General features: G+C 49.8%; 3 protein-coding genes across 3 annotated transcripts; 1 reads left to right on the top strand and 2 right to left on the bottom strand.

Moving 5' to 3' along the window:
* The first annotated feature begins 87 nt into the window (after positions 1-87).
* On the top strand, positions 88-4,335 carry LOC117644115 (alpha-1,2-mannosyltransferase ALG9). Its single transcript, XM_034383341.1, has 13 exons — positions 88-442; positions 644-800; positions 870-1,075; positions 1,161-1,274; positions 1,360-1,470; positions 1,545-1,632; positions 1,724-1,918; positions 2,006-2,122; positions 2,235-2,460; positions 2,545-2,692; positions 2,773-2,902; positions 2,986-3,116; positions 3,209-4,335. The coding sequence occupies exons 1-13, from the start codon at positions 354-356 to the stop codon at positions 3,303-3,305; spliced, it is 1,809 nt and encodes a 602-aa protein (XP_034239232.1). The 5' UTR covers positions 88-353; the 3' UTR covers positions 3,306-4,335.
* A 1,768-nt stretch (positions 4,336-6,103) lies between these two features.
* On the bottom strand, positions 6,104-10,362 carry LOC117644114 (4'-phosphopantetheine phosphatase). Its single transcript, XM_034383340.1, has 10 exons — positions 10,056-10,362; positions 9,765-9,947; positions 8,832-9,688; positions 8,590-8,752; positions 8,290-8,494; positions 8,054-8,206; positions 7,889-7,976; positions 7,594-7,798; positions 7,180-7,507; positions 6,104-7,091 (listed from the first exon to the last, which is right to left on the bottom strand). The coding sequence occupies exons 2-10, from the start codon at positions 9,874-9,876 to the stop codon at positions 6,863-6,865; spliced, it is 2,340 nt and encodes a 779-aa protein (XP_034239231.1). The 5' UTR covers positions 9,877-9,947; positions 10,056-10,362; the 3' UTR covers positions 6,104-6,862.
* A 1,403-nt stretch (positions 10,363-11,765) lies between these two features.
* On the bottom strand, positions 11,766-19,963 carry LOC117644113 (chloride channel protein 2). Its single transcript, XM_034383338.1, is given in 21 exon segments — positions 11,766-12,479; positions 12,759-12,986; positions 13,290-13,449; positions 13,533-13,675; positions 14,013-14,181; positions 14,485-14,605; positions 14,700-14,952; positions 15,253-15,531; positions 15,591-15,722; positions 16,192-16,294; positions 16,381-16,482; positions 16,571-16,655; positions 16,959-17,084; positions 17,411-17,567; positions 17,915-18,048; positions 18,237-18,368; positions 18,675-18,874; positions 19,202-19,296; positions 19,594-19,682; positions 19,685-19,922; positions 19,925-19,963. Coding segments are annotated over 21 exon segments (3,306 nt in total). The 3' UTR covers positions 11,766-12,158.
* Between the last annotated feature and the right edge of the window lie 5,071 nt (positions 19,964-25,034).

Here is a 25,034-nt window from a genome sequence, read left to right as displayed (position 1 = left end):
CGCTGCTTCACTGCCACGCCCCTTTCCGCCCCGCTGCCGCCAGCCAATGAAAATCCGTCCTGCGAACACAGCCCTCGAGGGGCGAATAATCATATCCCAACTCACACACAACCGTCCAGACTCGGCTCTTGCATGGCAGCGGGCGCTTTTCAATTTTTTTTACATTTTTGCCGTAGTTTGTAGACCTAGGTCGAATTTTTAAGAATCGCAGTCCTACGTCAAAACAGCCAGCGCTAACACGTCCACGTCAAATGTCGTCTGCACGGGCCCAGCGCGTTAGCTTTCCGGGTACCTTCTGCTTTGAACAGCTGTGACACCGGTGCCGGTTATTTGATTTGTTACCTTTCCGAGCCATGGCTCCTAGTATACGATCACGACAAACTGCCCATTCCAAGAAAGAAGTGAAGAAATTGACCAAGAAAGCAAAAAATAATGTGTCAACGTAAGAAACCTTGAATTTTTTGCTAGTGGTTGGATCGTGAATGGAAGGTTAACAGATATTTTCTTCCATTTCACTGAGTTCTGCTTCTACTGTTTCTTTCAAACTATCCAAACTATTCCAGTGTGATAGAACCACCATTGTCATCTTTCCCTCATGTGCACCTACTTTATGAATCCTGATAATTTTCCTGTTTTATTACAGGAAAGAAGATGTACCTGTATCTCCTCATCCATCCGAAATTGGCCTTGTCTATCCAAAAGCTGACATTGCCTTTAAAATATTATTAACAGCTCGGTTTTGTTCTGCGATATGGAGCAACATTTCTGACTGCGATGAAACCTACAATTTTTGGGAACCCGTAAGTTTAGTAGTTTTCTTCACTCTCATCAGATAACATTGCTACATTTATCCTTGCGTCCTGTTCCAGAGCCACTTCATGCTGTATGGCAAAGGCTTTCAGACCTGGGAGTATTCCCCTGAATTTTCTTTGAGGTCCTACACTTACATTATGGTGAACATGCTCCCTGCTTGGTTGTATTCTCAACTTTTTCAAGCTAATCGCATGCTGACATTCTATTTCTCACGTTGTCTATTTGCACTTGTGTGTGCCTGGTGTGAGCTTTATTTCTACAAGTGAGGTTCTTTAATTAATTTTTAACTGACTATCTATTGATATTTTAGTCATTTCAGTTAATTTATTTGCAACATTTCCTTTCAGGGCTGTTTGTCGGGAGTTTGGAGTTGCTATTGGTCGCTTGACTTTGGCCTTTTTATTGTTTAGTGCTGGAATGTTCATTTCAAGTACTGCATTTTTACCATCCACCTTCTCAATGTAAGTCCCTTCTGATAAAGTGTTTTTATCATTATTACACTACTAGTTAATGTGAAATATTCTAATCAAATTTGAATCAATTTAGGTATATGACCCTCCTCTCCATGGCAGCCTGGTTTGAGCGCAAATATGAGGTAGCTATATTGGCGACGGCTCTCTCTGCATTTTTAAGTTGGCCATTTGCAGGCCTCATTGGGTAAGAAATATTTCATGATGTTTTCAATATTAGCAACTCTCTGGAAAATTTGAGTAACTGTCCTCTCTTTCTAGCTTGCCGATTGCTTTGGATTTAGTCTTTAGGAAACGTGACATCTCACGATTTTTACGCTGGAGTATTATATCAACAACTGCCATTGTAGTAAGGCCTAAATCCTTAACTTGTGGTTTTTAAATAATGCTTGTTTTATAAACACTTTACTTAATTATTTTTTCTCACCTCTTTTCTTTAGCCTCCAATGATCTGGATTGACTCCCAGTACTATGGGCGGCTGGTTTTTGCTCCCTTTAACATTATCTTGTATAATGTTTTCACATCTCATGGGCCTGATTTATATGGAACTGAACCATGGTCCTTTTACTTCATCAACTGTTTCTTGAATTTCAATTTTGTCTCTGTGTTGGCTATTTTAACCCCATTAGTCTTGGTATGTTGGCAGTAAATTTTCTATTTATCCCATTGTCAGCCTGTTCATGCATCTTTTAACCTGCCTGTTTGGTTTTTTTGATCTCAGGTTTTGGCTGGGTTGGTTTTGCATTCACAGCCCCGTCACTCAGCATGTTTACCATTTTGGCTGTCATTAATGCCACTTTACCTTTGGTGTGCGGTTTTCTTCTTGCAACCTCACAAGGTAATTTTTTTTCTGGTTCCATGTCCAAGATAAAGGCCACTCTGTTGCTCTAGTTTTATAATGTGGGACTTTTATTTTATGTGCTAATGACAGATTTTTAAATTTCTTACAGGAAGAAAGGTTTCTTTTCCCAGTGTATCCATTAATTTGTCTTTGCGGAGCTGTAACTGTTGATACTGTCCAAAAATTGTGGTTTGCTCTCATTATCCAATATTGTAAGAAGAAAAAGTCTGACACAAAACCATTACATTATCTGAACTATACCACATTTATATTTGTCATATCTATTGTGGTATGTTCATTCCTTGGTCTATCAAGGATTTTAACATTGTACAATGGTAACTATGGATAAATTTCTCACATTGCCAGTGTATTATTTTCAAACGAATGTGGATTTTAATGTATGAATTTAACTTGCACAGGCTATCATGCTCCAATGGATATATATATGGAATTAAGTGGGCTTCAAAGCAGTGGGCTTCAAGACCTTCCCAAGAGAGGAAATATCAACGTGTGTGTCGGTAAAGAATGGCATAGATTTCCCTCTAGCTTCTTTTTGCCAAATGACAGGTTTGTCTTCCATTTCCAAAGAAGTATGTGGTTGATTTTTATTATTGAACAAATGATGGTACTAACAATTGCCTCTGTAGGTTCCATCTTCGGTTTCTTCAGTCTGAGTTTAAAGGACAGCTACCAGCTCCATTCAGCAATGGTCCTGATGCTACTGCCGTTATTCCAGAAAATATGAATTCGCAGAACCTTGAAGAGCCATCCCGTTATGTAAGTAACATAATCAGTCATACCAGTTTTACTCCTAGTGAACGCCAGTAACAAAGTATTCTTACTGTAACAATTTTTTCTAGTTTCCTTTGAGCAAGTGTAATTTCTTAATTGATGCTCATTTGGGATATGAATCTCCTGCTGAACCATTCTATGCACAAAACACTTCTTCATGGACCATTGTCAAGAGCCTTCCATTTTTAAATGCTGCCAGGTAAGAGAGGCAGATTGTTGTGTTTTTCCTTTTAGTAGGTTATTTCATTGTGATTTCTATAACTTACATTCATTTCTGGTTCCTATTTCCAGATCGGATCCAGTGTTTCGGGCCTTTTATGTTCCAGTCCTTTCTGCAATGTTTAATGAATATGGAACTTATTACTTGCTCAAATCAACTCAAAGTTGAAACCATTTCCTGCCATTTTGTGTTTGATTGTGTATGAATACTGTGACTGTGCATTCAAAGCATTCCTAAGTGCAAAGATGAATTTGATGCCCCCCTCACAAATTAGTTATTTTCCATGAACTGTTGTAATATAAAAATAGTTTAGCATGCAAGTTGTGGGGACAATTTAGTGCTCTGTACTTATTCCCGATGTTCTTTTTCTAACAGGAAGTATACATTTGTTGTGTTTTAGAATAGCACAAATGGGTTTGAACTGAAGTGTGTGAGATGCGGCCTTAGCCATTCTTTTCCAGGTTTACTTTGTAAAGTCTTCACAGCACATAATAGGAGCCCTTTCCCCTATTACATTATAATTTATAATTGGGTGGTATAGTAAGGTTTGTCTTTCACCAATGATTTCTTTTTTTAATTTGAACATTTTAGTCTATGGACACTGTGACCGCTTGGAGTGAGCTTTATCTGTGTGGTGCTGATATCCTGAAATCTCAAAGGTTTGGATTAGGCATTATCTCAGCCAGTAGACTGTACATATTGTTGTTATGTAGTTATAGATTTGTAAAGAGGCTAGACTAGAAATTTCACTTAAGTGAAGTTCAAAACACTTTCCATGAAAGGGAAAGTTTAGCTGTAGCATTATCTATGAAATGTACCTATCTATTTGTTTTAAGCTACAAATAACAATGATGTAGGGTAATCTTTCCTCAAGTGGGACTTTTTCTGATAAGTATATTTTTTATGACTTTGCTTTGTCCTTTTTGGCTTAGCAATAGCAAAGTCTTTGTTATAATGTATTTTCTGTGATTTGTTTACTTAGACTGCATTTAAGGGAATGCAATATCTGCTGTATAACTCAATTCAATTAAAACAACTTTTTAATTGTTTTGTCACTTAATTTGAAAGGCTTCTGCAGTAGTTTTGTAATCTTGTGAATTTCTAGTCCAATGCAAGTTGCCTGTATAATTCTTCAAGCACTTATTACTGTATGTCTCTCTTCAACAAAGAGGGAAAATAAACCTAACCATCTACTGTTTTTTATTTTTAATTAAAAGTACAATCAAAACTCAACAACTTTCCAGTACGACAATTGTTAACATCCATTGTTAAAAAATATTTATGTATATATCACAATACTTTATCAATTAAGTAACTCAAAATACAAATAGTGTTAAGATACCAGAGCAAAAGAATTGATCTCGTAGATGCGCTGGTGGACCAGCAGCATTTTCTAAAATTGTAGGAAGCATGTATGACTGTAAAAATGCTTCTTTTCTAAGTCACTGTTTCTGTTTCAGTATCTTTTAATATGACACAATGAAACTGGAAGTTTAAACTTGAAAAAAATAAATTTCAGATCAGAACCTGAGGTTTTAACTTGGTATTGTAGCTTGATTTGCACTTGCAACGATTCTTTTTACATTATACAGTACTTAACGCCTTTCTCAAGTCTTAACAGCATTTCTCTTTTGGACCCATAATAAATTCGTGACTGCAAAGCCATTAAGTAACCATGGACTGTTCCAACCGGGGGCGTCGACGCCGTGGGGCTCACCAGGCCAATGCACACCTTCAAGCTTTAGTCAGGGGGGAGCAACGTTCTAGCAAAAGGAATTTAAGTTATTTGCTTTGGACCCCAGAACACCAGCATCTTGCGTTTGAGTCCCAGGCGGGTTGATCTTCTCCCCAGTTTACTTCTGCAATCCAGTGCCATAAGTCTGAGTCCATTAGAACATAGTGGGTTCGAATCCCAGACGGATCAGTATATTCTCCTATTTTCTTCTCAGATCCTGTACCATCAGTCTAAGATTGGACGCCTCCCCACCAGGTGTCTGGGTGGCTTGGATGGATGGGGTGAAAGCTGCCATGCAAATTTCCTAGGTTCAAATCCTGGGTAGATTGCTCTTTTCCCCGATTCCATTCTCAGAACCGGTACCATCACTCTAAGATTGGACGCTTCCGATAGGTGTGTCGCCGTAGCGTAGTGGGCAGGGCGGCGGCACGACAGTTCTTCGAGGCCCTGGTTCGCCACCAGGTCGGTTCGTCTGGGAGTATTCCCGGGACTGAATTTCCATATACCCTTTATGATACCTCTACTCTACCCTCCCTTCGGGGAGGGGGGTAGGGGGGGTGGGGACCCGATGAGGGGAACTCTTTTGCCTCTCTACAGGGGGAAAAAATCAAGAGTTTGCTTTTCTTATAGCCACGATGGCTCCAACTTCCAGTCATCAGCTGTCATCCGCCAAATCCATTCTTTTTCTCCAAATTTTACTCGCGGCAGTCGTCATCTCAACCAATCAAGCCACCAGAACACTAGCTCGGTTGGCGTCCAAGTGATAGTAACTATCGCGCGTGAAAGTAAGCTGCCATCACCTCGAACATCCGAGCCACCAGAAAACTTGAACAAAGGACGTTGAAGCTCAGACTAAGGCCCCGGATTGCAGAAGTAATCTGGGAAAACGGTTGACTCGCCTGAATTCAAATTAAATTACTTGTCATGCAGACCTCTCAACCATCTGAGCCTCCTGGCTGTTCGTAACACTCTTCCTCCAAACGTATCCTTAATGGCGCAAGCTTTATGGCAAGAGTGGTCAATGACCACAGCTTGTCTGAATTTACAGGAAATGTTGCTACCGGTCTAGGGAACAGACACCCGGTGCCCAAAGGTCTTTGATACATGTTGTGAGAATGGCATTGCCCGTGACGCCAATTTAGCGAGTAACTTAAATTTTTTTTGGACAAAATGTTGCTCCTCCATGGCCACCAATACCCCTGGTCCCTGGTTACAATAAAGACCGTCAACAAACAGATCACATTCATTTACTTTTTTGATATCTAAGAAATAAACAATAATTATTGCCTTCAATACAATTAGATACTGCGTTGGTAACAATCAAACCTCATTTGGATCATCAACCTAACAACTAAAATCATGAGCAACCAGGTGATTGTGACAATCAATACAATAATAATTAATACAGTGGAACTTCATTCAAAGGACAGGTGATAGAATAACAATAACAACAACAAAAAAGTATGAATGTGTTAATTAAATTGACCAATAAAGATATATGAAGGCCACTGCCAACAGGGACATTGAAAATGATGGGAAATAAATGTATTTAAAAAGCAAAAGAAATAATACATTAAAAAACAGAACAGCTCAGGCCACTCAGTCTCAATCAACACCTTTAGGTAATGATCTATGCCCAGACCTAAAATGACCTACCTACTCTTAACTCATAAGTAAAAAATTCTCTCTAATTTGTCTTTTATAGAAACAAACATATCTTACAAAGAACCATTTGTCTTTAATTTGAAAAATTATGGCACAGTGGTAACTAGCTTATGTTGCTTAAGCCCGATCATGTAGCTCTAAATAAGTAACACACCAAGAATGAACATCCTTCAACAACAGAAAAAAATTTAAAAAATTCTTGTTACAAATGATATAAGTGATGACAAGAACAAAATAAAATGGAAGAAAAAACCCACCAAGGGTCATAATACCTCCATCACTTTAGGCAGGCAGAGTGTTTGCTTGCAGTAGTTGGTCTGGTTCCTCAACAAGCACATCTTGAAGTAGGAGCTGGCTCAAATTTACATAAAACAGAGAATATGTCTCCACCTAAGCGTTGGGCAAGCCAGCGGTTTTTAATTACTGCCAACTTGAGGCAGTCACATTTAAACTTTGCTAGAAGATTGGTATGAAGTGCCCGCCCCATCCCTTCTATCACGAGAAGGTCTACTTGGTAATGTATCATAGCCTGAATAAGTTGTATGCTGACTCGGCTGTGAAAAAAACAATTATAACATTTTAAGCCACCAACGTAAATAACAACCAGAAATTATTTATAATATACAGAGGCAACCCTCTTACCTAAAATCCAAACATGGCCCAGACTGTGCAGTAGGCACAGGAATAAGGAGTTTATCTTTCAATGCTTTTTCCATAATAGGACAAATAGTGCTTGCTCTGGCAAGAACACCCAGGAGTTCGCTGTGAGTGACATCATTCAAAGCCGGCTCTGAATTGGAGCAAAGCAACACACGTGTGCCTCTTTTCAACAACTCCCTTGCAAATGGGATAATTCCAAGAACTAAATCCACACCGCAGTTGTCAACAAATATAGCAGCACATTTATGAGGCTGTCTTATCTCTATGTGATGCAACCATAGGTCCAGATCATCAACCAGCCATGGTCGGGCTGGAAACAAAAAATGAACAAAATGAAAAGTTACAGCGGACGAATGAAAATTGTTTTGGCAAACACCTGAAATGTGAAACACTAACATTCAATTTTGCTCAAAGCTTCTTCAAAACCAAAGGATCCTTTCTCCATCAGCCTCACAGCCTCCGCAGCACCCCAATCAAACATATTGCCAGCAAGTATAGATGTGACAAGTTCTTCATGAAGCACAGATCCAGACTTGCAATCCAACTCAGCAAATCTCCTTGCTAGCTGTTCTAGAGCTGCTTCATTCTCTTCTTTCTTTTGCTTTACATTTTTATTATTTAAAAAAATAAAAACATAATTAGGATCAATTTTATAGCAGTACTAAAAATACTCTCAGACACAATTACTTACAAGCAAATATGGATCAGGAAAGTCTAGTTCACGTAGACAATGCTCCATGGTGTCCAGGAGGCTGCGCACAGTAAGACTTCCATATGCACTGCAAGCATAAATTCAGACTATAGTAAGCAAGTCGTAAGACAGTACAATATACATCTATTTTTATCTATTACTTACAAGGGGTGGGTTCTTAAATACTGAACTCGGGCCACAAATTTGTCCCGAAATCGCTGTCCTCTTTCTACGGCATTTGCTGAATCAGGCTGACTCACAACTGCTTTCTGCACATACTTGTCAATGGAAGTCTCAAAGCTATCCAACCAATAGTGTCTACAAGACAGGTACAAAGACACAGCAATTAAAAACTAATTCTACTATATATACCTCAAATTTTAGATTTTAGATGAGGTTACCTTGCTTCATTGTCTTGAGTGAGGTTTACAGTATCTGCAATATAACTTGCAGGATCTGCAAGCAATGGGCAGAAACCAACTGCAGACTCCCACCGGTCTATTTCCAACTGGCTCACAGGCAGACCAGAGAGAAGGGGAGTTACAACTGTTCCTTGCAAACCAGAGCTACCATCATAATTCTCTTGCCAAGAATATTTATCGGTGTCTGGTGGAAATAAACATTCAAAGAACGTGGATATTCATTTTTCATTTTTAAAATAACCATTATAAATATTTTTCCATATCTAAGTTGACACTTACCACATTCCTCTGCCCCCTTAAGAAATGCACCAATAGCTCCCAGATACCCCTCATGTCGCAGGAACAGCGATTGGACTTGGCCTCGGCTCCAGTAGTTGATAGCAAAACTAACTGTATGCATGCTAAGTGGGTGATTCCTCAAAAAATGGCCACCAAAGTACACCTGCAAAAGTAATTAAGAAGAATACAATTAGGAGAAATAATACAACAAAAATAATCCCACAAAAAAGGGTATACTATACCTTTTTTAAATTATGCATCATGGCATACAAACAGGCTATTTGTCCAATGTCATTACTAATTGTGAAAAGTAAGCTTTTAGCTATGTCAGCTTCAGCAAATTGAGACTTGGTTTTGTCATTTGAATCACTGTTGCAATTCATCGCTTTCCCAAAAGCAGTGGCAATTAAATTTTCAGACAAACCAAATTTCCCATAATCACTTCCAGCCAGTTCCCCGATTAAAACATCCACATTCCTATGGTCACCTTTCTCAGCCAGATTGAGCAGCTCGTCAAAACCTTTTGCAGATGTTAAAAGTGACCCCAAGCCCCAGAAAGTACCACCCCCAGTAGCTGTGCCTCCAATCCTTTCGTAACAACTTTCACTTTCAACCTTCATGATACTCACTCCAGAGCCAATGTTAACAAGCATGTACGGAAAAATATTGGGGTCAGCAGATTGGAAAACATATTCTGGGTCGCCGTGACGATGGTATGTGAAAGCCTCATTAGGAATTTTCTTAAGCAGGAAATTGCATCCTTTTATGAGACAATCTATTTCATCCTCTTTATCGACTGACAGTCCTAACTTATCTTGGAGTAGATCAGCATGTTTGAATGTGCCGATGCCTGTAGCTTTAATTGTTTTACCAGCCATTTTTTCTTTGCTTTGAATCAGATTGGCCCTTACAAAGTCCAAACAGTGTTCTATATACTTTGTTTCAAACTTGATAAAATGAAGCCTTGCTCCCTCTGAAATTTCGTAGACAAAGGAGTTTCGGTCAGGAATTCTGGGTTTGCCTTCCTCTCTTTCAGTATCATAATGAACTCGACGATGTGAGACGGTGGAATAGTATGCAATCTTTGTCAGCGAGATACCTGGAAATAGGATGCATTAAAAGTACTGAGATTAAACAATTAGGAACATGGTAAGCTAGAAACATTAATATCATACCTATGTCAATTGCAAATCGTTTCGCATTTTTGAGATTCCGAAAGGCTTCTTGCGTACAAGGAATGTCAATACTTCTTGCGTCCTTAGGTTGAATGCTTTCGGTCTGTGCCATTTCAGAAGTTCTTTGGCAATAGTTTCTCAACTTCCCTCACATTGAACAGAACCACTTCTTGATAAGAAATTCTGTGAAACCCAAGTCAAACAGAGCAGATAAAGAAGTGACACTGATGAAAAGTAAACAGTAGGTGAATTCCCAAGAAAAGTAGGAGACTTGCGAGAGCGGTGTTTTACCTGACAGCAATTAGCAGCTACTGCAATCGAGCAACTCTTATTATTGTATTTCTTGGAGGCCTAAATTTGATGAAAACTTGAAATCAGCGGCTAAATGAACCGAGAAGAGCCAGTTCGAATCACAATTTACGCGTACTTCATCAATTCACGACTAGAGGACATGCACTTAATCATGTAGCAAGTCAAGTGCATTGTTTTTAAAATGACAATACTGATAATGAATATTGTCTGAGTTGTTGGTTACAGTGTTCCGTTATTGTTTTTTAAATGTTGGTAGTTCCCCCCTTCTCCCCCTCCACCGATAAGGCGATGGATGAGAAATCTAGCGACACACCCATTCCTGTCAATAATGGGTTTTGGCTTATTCGCAGGGATTTCCCGTCACGATGCTCGTTATGCCGGTCATTCCCCGTTCGTTCAATGTGTTCCACTTGAGGCCGTGTATGCGCTCTCTTGATCGATTCAACTCTTCTGTTTCTAGTGTCTAGCTAGTACGGTCGGAGGTCGCCAGTGGTAGCAGTGGTTCCACAAGTCCCAAACTCACACCATAATCAATTTACCAAAAGCCGAAATCTCATCAAAAGTAACTTCAATTCGGTTGGCTGTTTTATTATTTCTTTCCTCTGGGAAATTACACATGTCAGGTATCAGGGAGAAAATGTGACATTCACATATCGGTAACAACATATGCATGAGGTCCTTTGATTCCCCTGTTGGTGGGACTCCCTAAAGACCCACACACGGCAATATGCCTTTTAGAATCTCCTCAGTACCCAGTCTCTTATAAACAGAAAGGAAATGTGTGGAGTAATTGTAGCAATTAATTACAGTCTGTGACATCCTATTACTTGTTCTGATGATAATAATGACAGTTAATGTAAACTGTAAATATAGCACTGCACAACTCAATCAAACATAGCTTAGAAACAAAATTAACTTTAGATTTAAAGAGGTACAAAGTCTAAGACAAACTATCTTATCCCGCTACAATGATCTGAACTTATATATTGAAGAAGAGTCTACAATAATTATTGAGATGACTAGGATTCTGGAGCTAAAATAATAGCTGTTTGTATTGTATGTGGCAAAGGCTGCTGAAAATAAAATGAAGCTCCAATAACATAATATACATGGCCCTGTCAATTTTTAATAAGAAAAAGAGAAACACTGCAAAGTGTCCAATCTAATAGAAACGTTTGGAGGTGATTTAACTCTTGAACTCATCACAACCTCTACCGGCCACAGCTCCTCTAACCAGAGGACAATGACCACAAAACAATGTGGCGCAGTCTTAAGGTGGCCCCACAATGGCCGAATTCAGACGGCCGACATGCACCCGACAACCACACGACATCCGTTAAACGGCCTAGGGTCCGTGTTTTTGCACTTATATATTCCCACAGAGATTCTAAATGCTCTCTCCCACACTCAGAAGCCAATACATTCGCGATATTTGATAATCCAAAGGCATTCCGTAGGGAAGGGGGATGCGGTACCAACCTGACGACGCCCCCTCTTCCCTACGGAATGCCTTTGGATTATCAAATATCGCGAATGTATTGGCTTCTGAGTGTGGGAGAGAGCAATTAGAATCTCTGTGGGAATATATAAGTGCAAAAACACGGACCCTAGGCCGTTTAACGGATGTCGTGTGGTTGTCGGGTGCATGTCGGCCGTCTGAATTCGGCCATTGTGGGGCCACCTTTAAGCTTAAATTAAATGGTATCACATTTACTCACAAAAATGTTACCAGCCGAAGCGCGATCGGCTAATATTTCCCTGAATAACATTCCTACTTAACACGAAGTTGTGTTCGGCCAGCCGCCCTTCCCCTGCCGCCGCCGGGTCACGCAATCGTTTCATGTTTCACCGCAAAAGAGTTCGTAAGGCAGTCCCTCCGTCCCTGCTGGCAGCATGCTGCGTGGAGCGGAGGAAGCGAACCTGCCTCCACGGCCGGCTGCCCTAGTTTCTCTCGGCGAAGACAGCCTTGAAGCGAGACGACCCTCGGCCTGCCCTCGGCCTGCCCTCGGCGCGGGCGGCATGGCAGGGAAGTCCACGCCGCCATGGCCGCCCTGGCTCTGCCGAGGGAGGGGAGGGGGTTCTTCAGCGGCGGATGTCGCTCCGGACGGCCAAGGGGATGCTCTGCCCGGCCTGCACCGCGCCGGCCGCCAGGCTGGCCTTGGAGGGCGGCATGCTGGCCTTGGAGGGCGGCATGCTGGCCTTGGAGGGCGGCAGGTCGCCCTCACTGGGACTGGAGCTCAGCGCGCTGTCCGTGGACGTGATGGTCAGCGTGTTGGGGTCCTCGCTGTCGCTGCCCCGCTGCGGCTTGTCGCTGAGCAGCGCTTCGCGGACGTCACCGGGACCCGCTGCCGTCGGCTGCGCCGGCAGCAGCCCCGCGTTCGTGTCCTCGATGGCTTTGCGGAGCTGTAAAGAAGACAAGAATAATTTTGAGATGTCGCGCGGCAGTGGCGGAGCGGCAGAAAGCACAGTGGGCGGTCAAAATCCCGGAAGGGTTTGCTCAGAGTCGCTACATGGGACTCGAACCGAACGTGTGACCCCGCCAATGGATTGCTCTCCGAACGAGGTATCCATTGGTGGGGTCACACGCTCGGTTCGAGTCCTGTTTAGCGACTCTGGAGCTCAAAACGCGTCTAGAGTTTCGGCCGCCTGCGCCGGTCTTCTGGCCCACTGCGGAGTGCTTACCTCCTTGAGGCCGACCACGCCCATGAGCCTCCCGGTGGCGGTGACGTAGGCGTGGTTGACGCCCAGCATGGAGAAGAGCGAGTGCACCTTGAGCAGTGACGTGCGCTCCACGAGCTGGAAGGGCGCGGGGTCCACCTGCACCGTCTTCAGCGCCACCGGCTTCTCCATCTCCTCCTCCTCCCACATCTTCTGGTCCTCAGGCGACATGTCGATGACGCGCTCCTTGGGCTGCAAGCCGAAAAATGAGTTAACGTTTCGCATACGCGGCGAGCCGAGTCGTTTCTCGGGGTGTATCGCGACACTGTTAAACCAAACGTGGACAAGTCCACACTTCGTGGAGTAAGTCTCCACAATTGGAAGTGCAGAGTATGCAGCCTGCACACTTCAAGTGTGGAGTAGCTCACAAAGCCCCTATCTCTTTGCATGGTGCAAACGTGGACAGCTCCGCGTTTGAAGTGTGGAGACTGAACATTTCACACCTCTGCATTTCAAATGTGGAGTTGTCCACGTTTGGTTTTACAGTGGACTCACCAGCTGGACCTTCTTGAAGGGGCTCGGGCTGGCGGGCGTGGACGCGGTGAGGGGGATGTCGCCCGGCCCCGGGATGCCGCCGTTGGCCGTGGGGTCTCCAGGGTTCACGTCCTGGAGCGTGGTGGACTTGCGGAAGATGGCGTCGAAAGCGAGGCGGATGCTGCGGCACAGCAAAACAAGAAAACGCGTCATTCGTTGTTCTGTCGCGCCGCGCTGTTTCCAAAAAGAATGCTCTCCACGTACCGGCTCTCGGCCCCGGTCACCGTCGTGTAGGGCGTCATGTTAGGGCTGTTCATCAGCGGCCCGAAGTTGCAGAGGTTGAACGAGTTAGTCTTCTTCAAGATGGATTTCTTTGGTTGGGTTCCGAAGACCGGGTTGAAGTGCGGCTGCAGCGGAACAAAGATAAATAACGCACTGAGTGCGGGTTTGCATTGGGGGTGGTGTCTTGGGGCTCAGTGGGCCAGACCAGAAGACCGGTGGAGGCGGCCAAAACTTAAGACGCGTTTTGAGCTCTAGAGTCGCTAAATGGGACTCGAGCCGAACGCATGACCCCACCAATGTAATCATCGTTCGAAGAACAATCCATTGGTGGAGTCACACGCTCGGTTTGAGTCCCATTTAGCGACTCCGGGTCTCAAAATGCGTCCAGAATTTCGGCCGCCTCCACCGGTCTTGTGGCTCACTGTGTAGAAGGCTTGAGGCCGGGGGCAGCGGGGCACCTACCTCCTTGTGGTTCGAGTACTCGTGCGCGGCGAGGTCCGTGTTGGACTGCTGCTTGATCTTGAGGATGTCCGGGGCCGGAATCACCTCGAAGCGCGACGGCCTCCTCTGCCGCTGCTGCGCCAGCTGCAGCTCCTCCTTGCGCTTGCGCTCGCGCTCCTCCTCCAAGGCCCTGCGCAGCGGGAAGCCTCAGCACCTGTCTCTCTCGCGCCCTTCCGGCCGCACCGTGTGCGATGTCTCACAGTGGGCCAGAGGACCGGTGGAGGCGGCCAAAACTCTAGACGCGTTTTGAGTTCCAGAGTCGCTAAATGGGACTCGCACCAATCGTGTGACCCCACCAATGGATTGCCCTCAGAATCCATTGGTGAGGTCACACGTTCGGTGCGATTCTTGCTCAGCGACTCTGGAGCTCGAAACGCGTCCAGAGTTTAGGCCGCCTCCACCGGTCTTCTGGCCCACTGAGTTTCTGTCGTACCGTTCCTGCGCCTCCCGCTGCCACCGCGCCGCCACCTGCAGCCGCCGCTCCCTGCCGATGTGCTTGTCGATGAGCTTGATGAGCTCCAGGCGCTGGATGGACCCCAGCAGGATCATCGAGTCTGCGGAGAGACACCGTGATTAGAGACTGGCAGAAAAGGATAAAAAAAGGGACAAAAAACAATTTGCGGTTGTTGACCCCTGGTCTCGACGTACCCGGCTTGTCCACGAGGGGGAAGCTGCGCAAATTCCGGCTCTCCTTGAGCACCGCCTTGAGCTCGCGGTACTCCATGCCGTGCCAGATGTACTTGACCTCGTGCACCATGAAGTCCTCCACGTACACGTGGTAGATGCCCGAGCTGGAGGGCAGCAGGTCCGGCAGGTAGGGCAGCTTCTTGATAAGGATGATGCTGTCGTAGAGCGAGGGCTGCAGCAGCGCGGCGATGGCGTTGGAAATCAGCACGGCGATCTGCGGCACATTTCAACATGACGAGACGGTTGTTGAAGGGGAAGGGGTTGCGTGGCACAGTGGGCCAGAAGCCGGTGGAGGCGGCCAAAACTCTAGACGCGTTTTGAGCTCCAGAGTCACTAAATGGGACTCGAACAGAACGTGTGACCCCATCAATGGATTCCTCGTTCGGAGAGCAATCCATTGGTGGGGTCACACGTTCGGTTCGAGCCCCATTTAGCGACTCTGGAGCTCAAAACGCGTCTAGGGTTTTGGCCGCCTCCACCGGCTTCTGGCCCACTGTGCGTGGCCGAGACTCACCATGATGGGGATGATGTGGGTGATCTGGCCGGTCATCTCGAACACGATCACGGACACGGAGATGGTGTGCGTGACGGCGCCGGAGAAGGCGGCCGCGCCGACGGTGGCGTACCCGCCGGGGATGATGGCGGCCTGGGTGCCGCCGATGCGCATGCCCGCCGGGAACCACAAGTGCATCAGCTCGCCCACCGTGCGGCCCAGCGCGGCGCCGATCTTGAACACGGGGATGAAGCTGCCCGACGGCACTGGGATGGTGGACGCGATGATCGAGAAGAAGAACTGGGGAGGGATTAGAACGGCGAACCTCGGCGACCGGCCGCACAGAAAGCGCCACTTACTGTGAAGAGCGTGAAGAACGTCAGGCTGACGAACACCCCCGTGGTCTCGGTGCTCCAGTGGCGGAGCACGGCGGCCTCCTCCACCGTCAGGTCGCCCTTGGTCCACGTGAAGTTGCTGAACAGCCCCAGCACCTGCGCAGGGGACCTCGCATCTTGGGTACCGCACTGGGTTTCGACGGACCAGTGGGCCAGAAGACCAGTGGAGGTGGCCAAAACTCTAGACGTCTATTGAGCTCCACAGTCGGGATAGAGGACTCGAACCGAACGAAAGACCCCACCAATAGATTCCTCGTTTGGAGAGCAATTCATTGGTGGGGTCACACGTTCGGTTCGAGTCCCATTTAGCGACTCTGACGATCACAATGCGTTCAGAGGTTTGGCCACCTCCACGATGGGTCATACTTCCACGGAGGTTGCCCCATACCCCCCCAGTAGAGGGTGACTGCCTCAGACAAGACACAGCCTTGCATTTGAGGTTTGCAGTCTGAGTTCTGTGTTTGTTGTAGTTGCTTACTCGAACGCTAAAGGTCTGCTGAGGCCTAACAGCGCCGATGACGATGACGGTCTGTGGCCCGCCTGCTCGCCAGGCAGATCGCCTTACCTGCTCGTGGGTGTTGATGTCGGCCGCCATGAACTGGCCCACGCCCTTGGGGAACGTCACGGAGGCCACCAGCAGCGCCACCAGGCCGGGGTACAGGAAGCGGCTGAGGACAAGAACGAGGGCAGTGAGTTAGCCACGCGGCGGCGAATGCCCAACCATGGTCCAACCGAGCGACGCGACTTGGCGTACTTCTTCTGCAGGAAAGCGTTCATCCTCTTGTTCCTCCGCATGAAGGTGACGTACTGCCGGTGCATCCACACGTAGCCGGCGCCGCCCAGACCGCACAGGACACTGAAAAAGAACGAAGGACGGGGTGTTGAGACGCGAGGATTCGAACCCGGGGCAAGCGCACGGCGATCGAAGTCGCAGCAGCGCTCACCCTATCAGCGAGAAGACGATGAGCTCCTGGGGGTCGAAGGGGAAGTCCATGGTGAAGCTGGTGAGGAACATCGCCGTGACGGTGACTGCAACACCAAAGCAAGGTAAGTTCGGGCCGCCGGTAGGAGGCGGCAGGAGGCACCGAGGCACAGTGGGCGAGAAGACCGGTGGAGGCGGCCAAAATTCTAGACATGTTTTGAGCTCTAGAGTCGCTAAATGGAACTCGAACGAACGTGTGACCCACTATGGATTGCTCTCCGAACGAGGAATCCATTGGTGGGGTCACACGTTCGGTTCGAGTCCTGTTTAGCGACTCTGGAGCTCAAAACGCGTCTAGAGTTTTGGCCGCCTCCACCGGTCTTCTGGCCCACTGTGCGCTGTGCCCTTACCCTCGTTGTTGAACCACACCCCCAAGAGGCGGAAGGCGGTGGCGCCGCACACCGCGGCGAAGAAGCCGCGCCAGTAGTTGCGGACCGCGAAGTACACCGTCGTTACCTCGATACTAAACAGCACGCCTGCGGAAAAGAAATTGCTGTGAAATGTGTTGTGTTTGCCCGGCGCGGCGCACAAGACCGTCGAGTCATCGACATGGAGCGCATGTCTCGTTTTGCAGTGCAGGCGAGCATGTGTCGGGCCCGCAATGGCATACGATCATGTGTGGTCTAGCCCTTAATGGTAATGACAATGGGAGGTAGGCAACGCGGCAGCCTCGCATGCAGGACTTTGCCTACCCGCCAGGCGCTTCGGGCCACGTGCTCGTGCTCCGCAAACTCGCCGAGTTTGTTGAGACAAATATAAGCATCGTGCCAAAAAAAAAAGACACTGCACTGTAAGACTGTACCTCCGATGGGCGCCGCGAAGCAGCTGGCCACGCCGACGGCGCAGGCCGCGGCCAGCATCTCGGTGTTCCTGCTCTCGTTCTGGTAGATGCCCTGGAACGAGGTGACCAGCTTGGACAGCAGCGTGGCCGCTATGCTGGCGATGTGCACCAGCGGACCCTGCAGGCAAGGCGGCCAAAAAACAGTGTGAGCGCCGGGCTGGCGGCAGAGGGCGGCACACAGTGGGCCAGTAGACCGGTGGAGACGGCCAAACTTCTGGACGCGTTTTGAGCTCCAGAGTCGCTAAATGGGGCTCGATGGAGCGTGTGACCCCACCAATGGATTGCTCTTCAAACGAGGAATCCATTGGTGGGGTCACACGTTCGGTTCCAGTCCCATTCAGCGACCCTGGAACTCAAAACGCGTCTAGAATTTTGGCCGCCTCCACCGGTCTTCTGGCCCACTGTGCGGCAGGGACCAAACCGCAGGGCGAAGGGCCACGAGAGAAAGGCAGTACTGCACCTGACCTCTTTACCCAGGGGCATGCCGCTGCCGAGCGTGGCGGTCAGCCCCACGACCTTGGCCACCAGCGTGCGGAACGTGAGGTACTCCTTGAGCGCCACTCCCCGAAGGATCGTTTTCATCTCCGGGATGCCAGAGCCTGGAGCGGGGCGGAACGGATTGCAACACAGGCAAGTTAGAGTCGCGGCAAGTACGAGTCTGCAAAAGATTACTCTGTCAACTCGGCCTAGCAGGCGCGCCGAGACTGATTCCGGACAGCGTCGCTCTGTCTCCGTCGAACCCCAACGGCACGCCCCATGAGTGCGAGAGAGAGAGAGAGGACGTTACCGATGGACTGCGGGGCGATGATGTGCACGAAGCCGGCCGAGAAGAGGATGAGGAAGGTGGGCAGGCTGACCCAGGCCAGGTACTGCAGCGCCACGTGCTGGGTGGCGATGTCTCGGTACAGCCATATTCTCGCTGCAACACCAAGCCATGTCAGTGGCAGGGTTTCCAACCAAGGGGAAATAACTCCAGCCAAATTTGTACACCAAAATTCATCAAACATGTAAAATTCACTAAAATTCATTCACATTCATCGAGATTCAACTAAAACTCATCAAAATTTGACTGAAATTCATCGGAATTTGACTGAAGTTCATCGAAATTTGACTGAAATTCATCGAAATTTGACTGAAATTCATCGGATTTGTACACCGAAATTCACAGTGATTTCCCCTTGTTTCCAACAACTTAAAACAAAAAAAAACACTCTAAAAAAGTCACCTCGGTTGCACATGCCGATGCCGCCGTCCATGAAGAAGGACAGGAGGGCGACGATGAGGCCGAGCAGCGCCAGGTACACCCAGTCCTCGCCGAGGCGCGCGAACGTGTGCTTCCAGAGGAAGGCGAGCACGGCCAGCACCTTGGTGGCGCACTTGCCCCGGTACTTGCCGCTGTACTTGTCGTACTCCTTCTCCCGTAACCTGCGCAACACGCCACCGGGTTTGGTTTAGTTTCTGTTCTCAAACTTCCCCCTCGCACACCGTGCTTGCCTAAAGACCGGTGCGGCGGAGGCGGCCAATTCTAGACGCGTTTTGAGCTCCAGAGTCGATAAATGGGACTCGAACCAAACGTGTAACCCCACCAATGGATTGCTCTTCGAACGAGGAATCCATTGGTGGGGTCACACGTTCGGTTCTAGTCCCATTCAGCGACCCCGGAGCTCAAAACGCGTCTAGAATTTTGGCCGCCTCCACCGGTCTTCTGGCAAACCCACTGTGCGCTGCTGTCCTTTCCTTCACTGCCCTCACCTGTCTTCCTTCTTCCGCTTCCGTTCGAGCAGCGCGAGCTTGCGACCCTCCTCTTTGGCGTACTCCCCGAGGTCCTTGGTGTAGCGGCCATACATCTGCAACACATGGCGCACGGTGAGGACGCAGTGTGGCGAGCAGCCTGGATCTGGCTCAGGTGGAAGGGGATGCACTCGACTGGGAGCTGGATTACCGAAGGTTCGAGTCTACTGCTCACTTTGCTTACACATGAAAAGGCTTGGTTGGTGCGTACTCCTAGGCTGCTTTGATAAAGTAAAATTGCCTCAGCCGCCAAAGGAAAGTCGTATGTTTACAAATGGCGCTACAGGCCAGCCGACGCGGCTTAGTGCAAACACTGTGGTGGTGGACAAGTGCAGGATGAAGCCGCTCCTCACCGCCGTGTGCACGTAGTCCATGTCGTCGGGGTCCGTGCCGGCGGCCGGCGCGGGGCACGGGTAGAAGGCCTGGGACACCTTGCCGCGGACGCGGCCCTCCCCATCAGCTCGTGCAGGTCCCTCCGCGACACCAGCGGCGACGGCGACGACGCGTTGATGCGCCGCCGGAGCCGGTACTCGGTGAGCAGGCGGTCGAAGTCGGCCCACTCCGAGTCCACGGCGAGGTCCTCGTCGTCCAGCCCGCCCATGTTGATGGCCAGGCTGTCCGACGGGCCGTGGCCATCGCCGTGGTGGCCGTGCCGGTGGTGGCGGTGGTGGTGGCCGGAGAGCTGCCGCCGGAGCTCGACGTCGACTTGGACTTGGAGGCCATCGTTGGTGTGCTGCTGCCGCCGGCCCGTCACACCATCCCATCAGCTGCGCGGAACGACGAGGGAGTCAACGACGGCCTCCTCGTCCGCCGGGGGAGCACCGGGGGACGAGTGCCGGCTCTGGCCTAGCCCTGGCCTAGCCCTGGCCTAGCCGCACCCCGTAAAGCACGGGGACCCGCGGGAACCGCATTACGTAAGTCGCCTTCGTAGTGGCGCCGCGGGAAACCTGTCGGACACGTCAGCGACGAACACTTGTCGGCGTCGACGCACACGTGCCGGCCAGGCCAGCCGACGGCCAGCGTGCCGGCGGCAGTGGCGGCAGCCTCGCGCGGCACATTGTCGTGTTTAGAGTCCTCGCGGCGCGGCGCGGCCAAGTCTTGTCCCGGCCCAGTCCCGGCAAACCGGCGTGACCTCAAAATTGCCACCGGCTGGCCAGCACTGCCCACGCTTCCGGTACACGGCCCGCGGACTGCGGACGCGCCAAGGGACTCGCGCCCCCGCCAAGGGCCGCCAAGGGCCGCCAAGGGCCGCCGTCCACGCGGCACCAGCTGGGCCGGCCCTTCCCACTGCCAATCGGAAAGGGAAGGGCAGGGGAAGGCCGAGAATTCAGTGACCCCTCTCCCCTCCAGGCTCTTTGAACACATTCACCCCCACCCCCGCCCCGCCCCGCAGCCCGGGTCCGCATCCACCGGACACCACTGGATGCAGCCGCCAGCCGCCCCACGCACGCCGCTTTGCCATTGCGATGAGTTACGCGTTCCCCCTTCCCCGCGTCGCCGTCAACCAGACAGGCAACCAGACGAGCGGCTGTCCGGCACCCGGTGCAGGTCCACGACGTCGAAGGGAAAACCGTGGCTTGGCCTGCAGGTCCCACAGAGACCCGGTGCCAGTATCAACCACCAACGAAGTCAACCGGGGGCAGCACTCACACGCACTCACACAGTCACACCGACAGACACACTCCGCGGGGGCGTGCGTGCGCGGCGCACGACGCGTTTCGCGACTCGCGGCTCGCTCTGGAGTGCGTCGGCCTGACGACGCGTCCACGCCGGCAGTCGGGTCGCCGCGGTACGACTGCGGCATCTCGGCGACTCTGGGACAGCGGCCGCGCCGCGCCGCCCCGCCCCGCCGCCCCAGTCCACTCCAGAGGGACCCCCCAAGCGGGACCAGGGAAGACGTCCACGCCCCACTCCCGCACCAATAATGCCGCAGATAAGACAAAGTAGGGAGCGGAGGGTTCCCACGCCGGCCCCGCCATCATCGCCCTGTCTCTCTCGCACTCATTGGGCGTTCCACATGCGTAGGGGCGGAAGTGACGGTAAAGTAGCCGTGTTCACAATCCGACCACGGAGGGTGTGTTTAGCGACAGCACCCCCCGCGCACTGCGGCGTCCCTGCGCCGCCCCTGTGCCCTTTGGGCTCGCCTTTGGGTGCACTGGACCTGCTGCCGCGCCTCCGCGCCTCCGCCCGCTGCGGTGGCATCTTCCAATCAGACCAATTGAGAAGCTGTGCCCGGCCCGGCCGGCCCGGGCTAAGCCAAGCCGGCCAAGCCACTGGGCTGGGCGGCGTCCCGGCGGCGGAGTGGCGGAGGGCGCGGCCCAGCCAGCCTTAGCATGTTGCGCTTTGCTTTCCTTCCTGGGCGACCTCGACGACCCCGCCAGGCCCGAGGCCAGCAGACTGATTCCGAGAGTCGTCTTCGTCGCGCTGCCTCTCTCGCACCTGTATGGGAGTCCCCATGAGTGCGAGATAGACAGAGCGACGAAAACGACTCTCGGAATCAGTCTGCAGGCCGCCAGCGAGTCCGCGGTCGCGGCCAGACGACACGACATGGCTCGACACGGCGGCACCTGCAGTGTGGTGGCGTGCCGGCCGTCATCTCAGCTCGCCGCCGTCAAGCTGCGCCTGCACTGCTTGCAGGGGTGGCTGTGGCGGTCCGCGAGGTCCACTCCACTGTCCGGCGCGGCGGTAAGTCACAGGATGGCGTCCAATTGGAGTAACGAGATCGCCTGCCGCGTGTAGACCCCCCCCCCCCCAAACCAGCACCACCACCACACACACGCCGCCGCGGGCATACTCCGCGCCGAGCCGCGGCGAGAAGTGCGTCTGGAGATACCCCCCGCGAGGACGGGGAGTGCGTTGGGTTGCCTACGCCGCACGGCGCACGTCGCTGCCTAGCCGGCTGCCGAGCGATTCGGAAGAAGCGTTTCGTCGCTCTGTCTCTGTCGCACTCATGGGGCTCTCCGTAAGGGTGCGAGAGAGACAGAGCGACGGACCGTTGTTTCGAATCACTCGGCTGGTGCCGATCGCTGCCTGCCAAGACACCTGCCGGGCCGGGGAGAGGCAGGTGGAGGGAGAATGATGGAACCGAACCGCCTTGAGTCGATTACACTGTATCCGATGATTATTCAAGCATAAACACACGAGTCGGCCGGCGCGTGGCTCTGCCGGTCTCGTCGGCGCCGAGGCGTTTGACGTGTTTCACGGTGTCGATGAAGAGGACCAACCGATCGGATCGGCATGGCAGCGAGACGGGCCCACATTTCCCATACGCAGTTCCTCTGAGGGGAGGGGGAACAGTCGATGTCCACTTCGCCCATTGTCTCTCTCTCTCTTCTCTCTCTCTCTCTCTCTCTCTCTCTCTCTCTCCCTCCACTCACTCACTCACTCACTCACTCACTCACACTCACTCACTCACTCACTCACTCACTCACTCACTCACTCACTCACTCACTCACTCACTCACTCACACTCATCACTCACTCACTCACTCACACTCATCACTCACTCACTCACTCACTCACTCACTCACTCACTCACTCACTCACTCACTCACTCACTCACTCACTCACTCACTCACTCACTCACACTCATCACTCACTCACTCACTCACACTCATCACTCACTCACTCACTCACTCACTCACTCACTCACTCACTCACTCACTCACTCACTCACTCACTCACTCACACACACACACACTCACTCACACACACACTCACTCACACACACACAAACTCACACACATACACACACACGCGCAGGCACGCGCGGCGGCAGTCCGCAGGACTATGAGAAATCGAGGCGCGGCTTGGCGGCGCCTTAATCTTATCAGCGCGCCGGCAGGGCGGCTGCAGACTGATTCCGAGAGTCGTTTTCGTCGCTCTGTCTCTCTCGCCCCCACACGGAACGCCCCTTGACTGCAGAGGCAGAGCGACGAAAGCGACTCTCGGAATCAGTCTGCAGGGCGATTGCCGCCGTGCCGCCGTGGAATGGGACGCGGGACGCGGCTTTGAATTGGGTTAGGTTATCTGTTCCTCCCTGCGAGGCTGGAAAACGAGGCTGATTCCGAACAGAAGAGCGCTTCCCTCTCGCTCGCACTCGCAGGGCTCGCAGGGCGGCCACGAGGGGTGCGAGAGAGACAGAGCGAACACGCACCGTCACGCACGTGGCACAGTGTAATGAAAGATCGAAAAGTGGGAAAAAAATATTTTATTGTTCTTACTGACTTTACTTAATGCAGAAAGACGCATTCTGGTAGGAAAAGTGCCACAGGACCATCCAAGCGTCACAGAAACGCCATTTTTGAGAAAAAAGGGGTAAAAACGCCGTATTTTCAGTTCTTGACACCCATGGCTTCTGCTGTTTAGCGAATCCGCAACTTTTCTCGACGCCAACTTGTTAAGGGGTACTAGGACAAGACTTGAGAACGTTTGTAGGATTGAACTAGGTGGGGAACTCGAGATATTTCGCCTAAAAGTTTACAAATATCAGAAAAATCTACCAAAAATGCCGTTTTTGAACATTTTTGAAGCCCTGGCTTGGGCTCAATGGTGAATCCGCTACTTTTCTCGACGCCAGCTAGTTGAGGGGTACTAGAACAACACTTAAGATCATTTGGAGCATTGATCTAGGTGGGGAACTTGAGATATTTCACCTCAAAGTTAACAAATTTCCTAAAAAATCTACCAAAAATGCCTTTTTCTGACCTGTTTGAAGGCTTGTCTTCTGCTGTGGCGAATCCGCAACTTTTCTCTACGCCAAATAGTAAAGGGGTACTAGGACAACACTTGATAACATTCAGAGCATTGAGCTAGGTGGGGAACTCGAGATATTACGCCTCAAAGTTAAATTTTTTTCTAAAATCCTGCTATTTTCTGACCTTTTTCTAGCCCTGGCTTCGGCACTAAGGTGAATCCGCAACTTTTCTCGACGCTCACTAGTTAAGGGCTACTACGACAAGACTCTAGATCATTTGGAGCATTGAGCTGGGTGGGGAACTCGAGATATTTCGCCTAGAGCAGTAGGCAAGCCTACAAAAAGGTCAGACACTGGCATTTTTGGTAGATTTTTTTAGACACTGGTTTACTTTGAGGCGAAATCTCTCGAGTTCCCCACCTAGCACATTGCTCCAAATGATCTCAAGTGTTGTTCTAGTATCCTTAAACTAGTTGGCGTCGAAAAAAGTTGCGGATTCGCCATAGGGCCGAAGCCAGGGCTTCCAAAAGGTCAAAAAATGGCATTTTTGGTAGGTTTTTAAAACATTTTTAAACTTTGAGGCGAAATATCCTGAGTTCCCCACCTAAATCAATGCTCAAACTGATCTCAAGTGTTCTTCTAGTACCCCTCAACTACTTGGCGTCGAGAAAAGTTGCGGATTCACCATTGAGCCGAAGTCAGGGCTTCAAAAAGGTCAGAAAATGGCATTTTTGGTAAGTTTTTTGAAACTTTTTAAACTTCGAGGCAAAATATCTCGAGTTCCCCATCTAGTTCAATGCTCAAAATGATCTCAAGTGTTGTTCTAGTACCCCTCAACTAGTAAGCGTCAAGAAAAGTTGCGGATTCGCCATAGAGCCGAAGCCAGGGCTTCAAAAAGGTCATAAAATGGCATTTTTGGTAGGTTTTAGAAAATTTTGAAACTTTGAGGCGAAATATCTCGAGTTCCCCACCTAGCTCAATGCTCCAAATGATCTCAACTGTTGTTCTAGTACCCCTCAACTACTTGGCGTCGAGAAAAGTTGCGGATTCACCATTGAGCCCAAGCCAGGGCTTCAAAAATGTTCGAAAACGGCATTTT

This window comes from Thrips palmi, unplaced genomic scaffold, assembly GCF_012932325.1.
Source record: "Thrips palmi isolate BJ-2018 unplaced genomic scaffold, TpBJ-2018v1 HiC_scaffold_17, whole genome shotgun sequence".
In the NCBI taxonomy this organism is placed as follows: Eukaryota; Metazoa; Arthropoda; class Insecta; order Thysanoptera; family Thripidae; genus Thrips; species Thrips palmi.
The sequence above is the reverse complement of the archived record's forward strand: the minus strand, read 5'-3'. Positions and strand labels throughout refer to the sequence as shown.